Below are 9,349 nucleotides of genomic sequence, written 5' to 3'. Positions count from 1 at the left end.
CTCCTCCTCCTTCTTCTTCTTCTTCTTCTTCTTCTTTTTTGCATGCCAGCCAAAGCCATAGGAAAGCTGTCTCTGGGCCTAAAGGCCTAAATGATGACATCCATAAGTCATGGGTGATTTAGTCAGTTCCACACCCTTGTTCTTGATTTTGTCAACAATGCCTCTAGCTTCACAGATGAGAAACTGTAGTTCCTAGGGTAAAATCCTATGCTAAGGTCACATAGCAGACCTGCCACTTAAAAGTCATGTGAATTTCTTATGTCCTCCCTTCTTTTTAAAAATATTCATCCTCATCCCTCATAACTCAAAATGACCTAAGTGTTTGAAGGCTTGTTTTCAGAGTTTAGGCATGGACTTTGAAAGCTCTAAAATCATATGAGAGGACTCTTTTCTCATTGGCTTGGCATCTGCCCTGTTACTTCCACCTTAGGAGGCAGATGTCACATCCCATAATCAGCAGGATCCATTGCTTCTCCCTCCTCCCCCCTCTCTTTTTCCCCTTCTCTTCCTCCTCCTTTGTACCCAGTCTCCCTCTCTCCCTCCCCATCCTTCCTCACTCTCTCTCTTGTCTTTCTCCCTCCTTTCTTCCTCCTTCTTTCTGCATACACATGCTTTCAAAGAAAGGGCAAAATAGGGGTCAGGTCTGATAAACTTAAGCCCTGTGAGTGGAATTTTCCAGGGAGCTTCCAGACAAACCAAGTGATGACTGTTGTCTGGGAACAAGGGCCTGTGGCTTTGGAGATGCTCCAACCATTCTGACACATTGGTTTTCAGCACATCCATGAGGCTGTTTTCCAGGTCTCTATGGAGCCAAGGAGGGGGCACAAATATAGGATGAGTTCAACTTCACATAGCTCTTGCTGAAGGCTAGCCATTTGTTTCTATCCCAGGAGTAGCCACGATTGTGTGTCCCTTTTAAAAAAGGTGGCTTGACTCATTTTACTAATAGTCAACATAGTTATAAAAAAAGATGAATGGTGGTGATATTTGCCTTTAATCCCGGTACTCAGAAAGTAGAGGCTGAGTTCAAGGCTAGCCTGGTCTACAGAGTGAGTTCTAGAACAGCCAAGGCTACACAGAGAAAGTCTATCTCAAAAACAAATAAACAAACAAACAAACAGGATAGATTCTGGGCATTTGTATTCTCCCAGCCTAGCTAACATTCTGTAACAATTTTAATTAACATAGTGACCTACTTAGGGTTAGTATTGTTGTGATGAAACACCATGACCAAAGCAACTTGGGGAGGAAAGGGTTTAGTTTAGCTTATACTTCTAAGTTACACTGAAGGAAGTCAGGAGGGCAGGAAATCAAGCAGGGCAGGAACCTGGAGCCAAGAGCTGATGCAGAGGCCATAGAGGAGTGTTGCTCACTGCCTTGCTCATCATAGCTTGCTCAGTCTGTTTTCTTATAGAAACCAAGACCACCAGCCCAGAGATGGCACTACCCACCATGGGCTGGGCCTCCCCAATCAATCACTAATTAAGAAAATGCCCAATTGGCTTGCCTATACCTGGATCCTATGGGGGCATTTTCTCAACTGATACTCCTTCTCTGATGACTCTAGCTTGTGTTAAGTTGACACACAACCAGCCAGTACACACCGTTAACAACCTAACTTTAGAGTGAAAAAAGTCTTTGGAATACCAGATGCTCATCTTGCCTGGTTCCGATTCTCCATTTTGTGTGGAGCAAGAGAAAAGCTGAAGTATAGCCAACTAGGGCAACCATCCTGACAGAATATCTAGAAGTCATGGAAAATCTAGAAACCAAAAAGGAAGATGTTAAGTATATTTAACTTGAACAAGAGTCAAGAAGACTACCTTAGTTTTTGGCAAAGTCTCTTCTGTTCTGAAAGGCTGTCATTAGGAAATGTGTTAGTACACAAGCCCATAGGGCTGTTTCAGAAAGGTAGAACTTTGTAGAAAAGAATTTTTTGAAGTCCCTAACATCTTCAGTAGTCTAGAGAAGTTGACTTTGTCACATGGTGGTGAATTCTTTTCAACTACAAATGCCCCACCAGAGATATCTTGGAGGACACAGCTGTAGGTTGGCATGGATGCCTGCACATTCTCTTCCAGTAGCAAGGGACTTCATGAAATTTTTTTAATTCAAGTAGTGGAATTCAGCTTCCTAGACTACTCAAATGGGTGTATTGTGGGACGTGAGCTCTGTTGATCCAACTATATTAAGTTTGACTGGCCTATCCTTATTCTTAAGCATCCATACTATTTAGTATGGAATCAAATTGATTCCTACATGCTATCAAATTGAGCAACTCATGTAAACAAGCATAAATAAAAATAGATGAGAAATAAAATTATGTAAGGGGAATGAAAATGAAGCTTTTCTGTTCTCCTATCAAAGGGCATGTTTGTTAGCCCTTCGGAACTTATGTTAATCTTTTTTCATTAAAATACTTCTCATGATACTCAGAGATAAAACCTGAAACAGCATGTTCCTAAGGCTTAGTCATAATATAAGGAAAACAAGAGTCACCTAAATGTATCCTATTAGAAATGACGACACTGCTGACTCTACAGCACCTAATAGCTGTCTATCACATGAGAACTGGTTTTGCTTTTTTGCAAAGAACAAACTATAAATTCTGAGATAAGTTAACAGGATTTCCCCTTCTTTTATTGAAAGTGGATTTTTTTCCTCTTACAAATATACCCTGATTCCGGTTTTGATTCCCGTTACTCCTCCCACAGTCCCCCCTCCACCATCCATTCTTTTTCTGTCATCAGAAAAGAAACAGGCTTCTAAGGACAAGTAATTAAAAAATATAGAATAAAGTAAGAAAACAAAAACTAACACATTGAAATTGAGCAAAATGAACAAACAAACGAGAGCCCAAGAGAAGGCACAAGATTCAGAGCACTACATGTACGCCTGCACACTCAGGAATCCTATTAAAATCAGTAAAGTGTAAGCTATATCCCCAGCGCACCTCTTGCAGACTGGTGCTGCCTCAGTCTCTCAACAGGCAATTTTTAACTCAGGATGCTGATTGCCGCCAGTATCAGTTGTCATAATCACCTTAGTTACTATGTTGAAACACAAGCAAACTCGGGCATTGTGTCACTGAGGAATGTTCACCGCTGAGTTCACAGGTTGCCCCATGGATATTTTCCAGCACTTTGCCTTTCCAGACCTGAATATAAGCCAGGTCGTCACCCCAGATGCCTTTGTGTGCCGCACCATCTGCACCTTCCATCCCAACTGCCTTTTCTTCACGTTCTACACGAGTGAATGGCAGACAGAATCAGAGAGGTGAGTGTGAGCTGCGTGTGCCCCTTTCTAGCCTTTTCTGTTCCTAGCAGAGGCTTCTAAGTGTCTTGCTGGTTGCCATAACAGCGCTGGAGCCTGTGGTTTAATGGGATGCTTTTCAGCCAGGTGCAGGTTACTTAGCGGATTAGCAGATTCGTCCACACACCTTCCCTTCCATAAAACAAGCATACCACAGCAGCAGGGGCAAAAGGAGCAGGCAGTGTTTTCACTGGCATTGAGGTTTGGGATTGACTTGGGTAACAGCTGCCCATGTCATCTGTCCTTTAATCTTATGAGAAACCAGAGCCCTGCTTATCCCCATCTAGGGTCTAGTCTGACCTCCTCACCTTTACATATGTCCTTTATGTACTCCGTGGGGCCAGGAGAAGGATGTGTGTGGATATAATACCGTGGACAGCATAAATCCAAGCCAACAGTCCTTTGATACCTTCTCTTTTTTCTTTTTCTAATTAGAAGGTGGACTTTAATCCTCTGTCTCCTTTTCCAGCTGTCTGTACCTATTCGTTTTGTTGTTGTTATTGTTGTTGTTGTTGTTGTTGTTGTTGTTGTTGTTGGGTTTTTTCCCAGAGGGAGAAGTGACTCCATTTACATTTAAACCTTGTGATATTTTAGAGTCTTGCAGTCTGACTGACTGAAGAGAATTTCTCCGAAGAATACAATTTATGGAGTTGCTTTAGGATGGAAGGAAGGAAGGAAGGAAGGAAGAAAGGAAAATGGAGGAAGGGAGGGAGGAAAGGAAGGATAAAGAAAGAATATCTGTCTAGTGCTTCTAATGCTGTCTTCTTCCTCTTTCTCATTTATTTTTAATAGAAATGTTTGTTTTCTTAAGACATCAAAAAGTGGAAGACCAAGTCCCCCTATTCCTCAAGAAAATGCTGTATCTGGATACAGTCTCCTTACCTGCAGAAAAGCTCGCCCTGGTAATGTGACTCAACCTTGGTGGCACATGGCGTGTGTCCTGGTTTGGTTCTTGGTTGCTGTGATAAATACCATGACCAAAAGCAAGTCGGGGAAGAAAGGAGTGTGGTTTGTTCACATGTCCCAGTCATAGCCAATTCCTGAGGGAAGTCAGGCTAGGAACTCAAGCAGAGGCAGAGGCAGGAATTCTATGATCGATATCTATATATCTATATATGATCTATATATCTATATATCTATGTCTATATCTATATCTATCTATATATATACATATATATATGTGTGTGTGTATGTATACATACATATATATATATATATGTATATATATATATATATATATATATATATATATATATATATATATATATATATATATATATACATATATCTCCATATCCCACAACTACCTGCCCAGAGTTGACACTGCCCCAGTTGCCTGGACTCTCTTCCATCCATCATTAATCCAGAGAACATCCCACAGACACGCCTATAAGTCAGTCTGAGGGAGACAATTCTTAGACTGATGTTCCATCTTTTCAGCTGACTCTATTTTGTGTCAAGTTGACAAACACTAACAGCCACAAGGTGCAGCATATCTTGGGTTCCTCTAAGAGTTAATGAAATGGTTCTCAAGACCCTAGAAACTTTGCCAATGTGTCTTATTTCCGGACTCATTATGTATCCTTTGGTGTTTGTATATGGTCCAGAACCCTGCCATTCCAAACTTTACTCTGGAGTTGACTTTGAAGGGGAAGAACTGAATGTGACCTTTGTGCAAGGAGTGGATGTATGCCAAGAGACTTGTACAAAGACAATCCGCTGTCAGTTTTTTACTTACTCGTTACTCCCTCAAGACTGCAAGGAGGAGGGGTAAGGGAATCTCTCTTTGATGATCAGCAAGATAACTGTTTTCTAGTTTCCTCTCTCTGTGGGTTTAATTTTATACCGTTCATTTTTTTCCAGATGTAAATGTTCATTAAGGTTATCCAGGGATGGCTCTCCAACTAAAATCACCTACGGGATACAGGGGAGCTCTGGTTATTCTCTGAGATTGTGTAAAGTTGTGGACAGCTCTGGTGAGTAAAGCTCGTTTGTTATGAAACTGCATGGCTGGCTTGGCTGTTGTGGTTAATGTCTTGGTCTTATGTGATGGGATTCTTTATATGGTTCCTGTGATGGTTTGTATATGCTTGGCCCAGGAAATGGCACTATTAGAAAGTGAGGCCCTGTTGGAGTTGGTGTATGTTATGGGTGTGGGCTTTAAGACCCTCATCCTAGCCGGGCGGTGGTGGCGCACGCCTTTAATCCAGCACTTAGGAGGCAGAGGCAGGCGGATTTCTGAGTTCGAGGCCAGCCTGGTCTACAGAGTGAGTTCCAGGACAGCCAGGACTACACAGAGAAACCCTGTCTGGAAAAAACCAAAAAAAAAAAAAAAAAAAAAAAAAAAAAAAAAAAAAAAAAAAAAAAAAAAAAAAACCCCTCATCCTGGCTGGCTGGAAGTCAGTATTCTGCTAGCAGTCTTCAGATTAAGGTGTAGACTCAGCTCCTCCTACACCATGCCTGCCTGCATGCTGCCATTGATGATAATCCTCTGAAACTGTAAGCTAGCCCCAATTAAATGTTGTCCTTATAAGAGTTGCTTTGCCTTGGTCACGATGTCTGTTAACAATAGTAAAACCCTAAGAGAGTTTCCTTGCATAAAGGAAGGGAATGAGGATCTGTGTCTAATCCTGCCACATCTCAACACTTTTCAGACTGTACAACAAAAATAAATGCACGAATTGTGGGAGGAACAAACTCTTCTTTAGGGGAGTGGCCATGGCAGGTCAGCCTGCAAGTGAAGCTGGTATCTCAGAACCATTTATGTGGTGGGTCCATCATTGGACGCCAATGGATACTGACGGCTGCCCATTGCTTTGATGGGTAAGTTTTAGGTCCATCTTATACCAATTTGTGTGTGTGTGTGTGTGTGTGTGTGTGTGTGTGTGTGTGTGTGTGCATTCACATTTACCTGTGCATGCACATGTAGAGGTTAATCTCAGGTATTTTCTTGTACTGCATATTCATCTTATTGGTTGAGGCAGGGTTGTTCACTGAACCTAGTGCTAACCCTTTTCACTAGACTGGCTGCACAGCAAGTCCCATGGATCTGCCTGTCTCTGTCTCCTAGCACATTCTTAGCCCTAGTTCTGTGTTTGGGATCTGAACTTGAATCCTCATGTTTGAGAAGAAAGCTCTTTGCCCACTCAGTCACCTCCTTGGCCCTGAGATATTTGTTTTGAAGATAATAAAAGTTTCCAAGTCTTTGCCTAGAAAATATTATAATTTTAAATTTAGTGTGTGTATCTTTTACACAGTTAACTTAAAACTCAAAAGACAGGTAGGTAGATTTTAAGCGACAAAATACCTTTAACTCCTACTGGGGCTTACTTTAATCAATACAGCTACATGGTGGCTCAGATAATGAAAGCAATTGCTTTTAGATCTGGTACACTGAACTTGATTCTCCCAAAGCTTCTTCAAAAGGCACAAAAGCATTCCTGTATTCTTACTTGTAGTAAACATAAAGCAATTTTTGAGTATGTCTTGAGTATTTTCATCCACAGTGTTCATACTGTGAACTGCAATCCTACATGGACACATTGCAACTGAATATGAGGGTCTCCAAGATTTTAGCAAGAGTAAAGGGTCCCTGAAGGAACACTGATCAAAATTAATTCAAAATAAAACATATGACAAATGCAAGGCATTCTGAGTGTCCTCTCCTGTGCTGTACCTCAGGATCGCACTGCAGTCTTTGCTCCTAACACACAGTATGCTTACTGTTTACTGTGCATGCCGCCATGCCGTGTAGTTCCAGCAGATGGTACCCTGAACGCAATCAGACTGAAGATTATTTAATGTTTGAATCATGGTTTGTGTAGTATGTGTGCTTTAGGATTTCTGCACTTACAGGAACATAACAGTTTCAAAAGAACAAAAACATTAAAATGTCCCTTGTCACAGTGTGTCTTTGACAATGCTAAACTTTGATTTTCAGTATTGTTTGAGCTGGTTACTTGAGTTTCATAAAAACTCACTGAATGAACTTGGGCTTGGGTATTGGAGTTTCCAACACTGTCTAAATGGTCCTAAATCTAGGACTATCATTTGGTCCTCCATAATTATGTGAAATGATGTTCTCAGCATTATCAGTTTTAAAAGTGAAATATAAAGGAACTCCTAAAAACATTGAGGAGGTTCTTTGTCTTTTAGTATCAAATGTTCAGACATTATTTTAATTATTTCTGAGGAAATAAGCAAGCACATTATTCTATTAATCTGAGCATTTGCTAATAAGTGGTAAAATTCTCCGTACACCAAAAATTGTCTTGCAGTAAATTTCTTTATAAAATATTATCAATAAATGTTTAATATATATACCCACTTCATATAGTCGTGCACAAAGACATAAAGAAAATCTTTTCAGGCAAAAGGGAGTATTAAATGGAAAACAATTATTACAAACTAAATCTTTAAAGTCCAATACTACTGCAGTAAGCAATTATAGGTTGCCTTGCCAGAAAAAGTAACTAGGTCATATGGAATGTTGTCTTTCTTCTCCCTCCGCCCCTTCAAAAAAATTTACTAAGAAAAAAGAGCAAGGAAGGATGCCACAGTTACTTTGTTTCTCTCCTAGGATTCCCTATCCAGATGTGTGGCGTATATATGGCGGCATTCTTAATTTGTCCGAGATTACGAAAGAAACTCCTTCCTCAAGAATAAAGGAGCTTATTATTCATCAGAAATACAAAATCTCAGAAGGCGGTTATGATATTGCCTTATTAAAGCTTCAGACACCCCTGAATTATACTGGTATGCAGCATATTTAACAGGAAAGTACACAGTTCAATTGTATCGGTGTTCATTTCCACTTCAGTATGAATGAGAAGACATATCGACAGGAATTATCTTTGTGTCCTGGTTGGTGAGGCTGCCTGCGAAGTAGAAATCCCATGACCTACCCATGCATTCACTGCTACCTAAGGGGCAAAAAAGCTTCATTACTTTCTCAGAGTGGCACACAACTGAGTGTATGGTATTGAAACAGTCAGTATAGGAAAGATTTTGACATCTGGGGACATTGGGTGTCTTTTGACAAGATTAGCAGAATGACTATTGCCTGGGCTTAGGAATATACAACAATATGAAAGTGATTGGGAGTAGATGCTAAGAATACTCCAGGTTGACAATGGGGGAACATGAGCATGGACTGCTTTGGAGGCACATCACTCCACAGGAACGAGATGACTCCAACACCATTAGCTGCAAGTGTCTGTGAACAGTCATGTGACTTTAGACAGCTTGCTTTTCCTCCTTCTACCTCTAATATCTGCTGTACATGTGCTGATCTCCTTGTTGCTTTCATGCAGTAATTAAGCAAGGTATTCAAATAAAGCACTGGGGACAGTGTGGCTATTTTTGCTCTGCTTCTGAATTCTACTACAGTGTATATTAAACAATATATAGTGTATATTAAATAAGAAAGTAAATATATGCTTACCAATAAATTTTGGTTGAACAGTCCCTTTCCTCTGGAAATTTCATTCCAAAAGAGCATGCAAAATGTGAGCATTTTCTTGAATTGTGGGTGTTAGAAATTGATCAGAAATCTGGAGGACTGTTCTTTTTAGTTTCAGCAATGGGTTTTGTTATATCTCATACATATGCATAGTATGTGTTGATTGTATTTACACCCTTCACCCTCTCTTGTCATTCCCACTCTTGCTGTTCTCCTTACTCCTCCCCAGTAGTCCCAGATGGCTCCTTCTTGCTCTGTTGCTTTGTAGAAAAAGAACAAGAGAAAAGATAGATACTAATTTTTTAAGTCCCTTTCTATGGTTTTAATTAGTCCAAGTCTATTCATGAAATTTTCTTTCAGAATTCCAAAAGCCAATATGCCTGCCTTCTAAAGCTGACACAAATACAATTTATACCAACTGCTGGGTGACTGGATGGGGCTATACGAAGGAACGAGGTACAGCCTGGCATTTGGAATGTTCTTGTCTTACGTGCATGGAGTACATGGAGTAGATCCACTCAACAAGCCTTGCTCATGACCTTTCTGTAGATCCACTCAACAAGCCTTGCTCATGAC

The 9,349-nt window shown here is 40.5% G+C and overlaps 1 protein-coding gene across 1 annotated transcript in view; it reads left to right on the top strand.

Annotated features, from left to right (window-relative positions):
• The window catches only part of Klkb1 (kallikrein B1), a 29,669-nt gene that overhangs the window by 17,409 nt on the left and 2,911 nt on the right, over positions 1–9,349 (top strand). The window contains exons 6-12 of the mRNA XM_031342857.1: positions 3,117–3,276; positions 4,105–4,214; positions 4,920–5,082; positions 5,176–5,288; positions 5,967–6,135; positions 7,892–8,067; positions 9,134–9,229. Coding sequence (XP_031198717.1) covers positions 3,117–3,276; positions 4,105–4,214; positions 4,920–5,082; positions 5,176–5,288; positions 5,967–6,135; positions 7,892–8,067; positions 9,134–9,229 — 987 coding nt within the window. The remainder of the gene's footprint in view (positions 1–3,116; positions 3,277–4,104; positions 4,215–4,919; positions 5,083–5,175; positions 5,289–5,966; positions 6,136–7,891; positions 8,068–9,133; positions 9,230–9,349) is intronic.

This window comes from Mastomys coucha, unplaced genomic scaffold (assembly GCF_008632895.1).
Source record: "Mastomys coucha isolate ucsf_1 unplaced genomic scaffold, UCSF_Mcou_1 pScaffold22, whole genome shotgun sequence".
NCBI lineage: Eukaryota > Metazoa > Chordata > Mammalia > Rodentia > Muridae > Mastomys > Mastomys coucha.
Note: the sequence above shows the minus strand (reverse complement) of the source record. Positions and strands in the feature narration are given on the sequence as shown.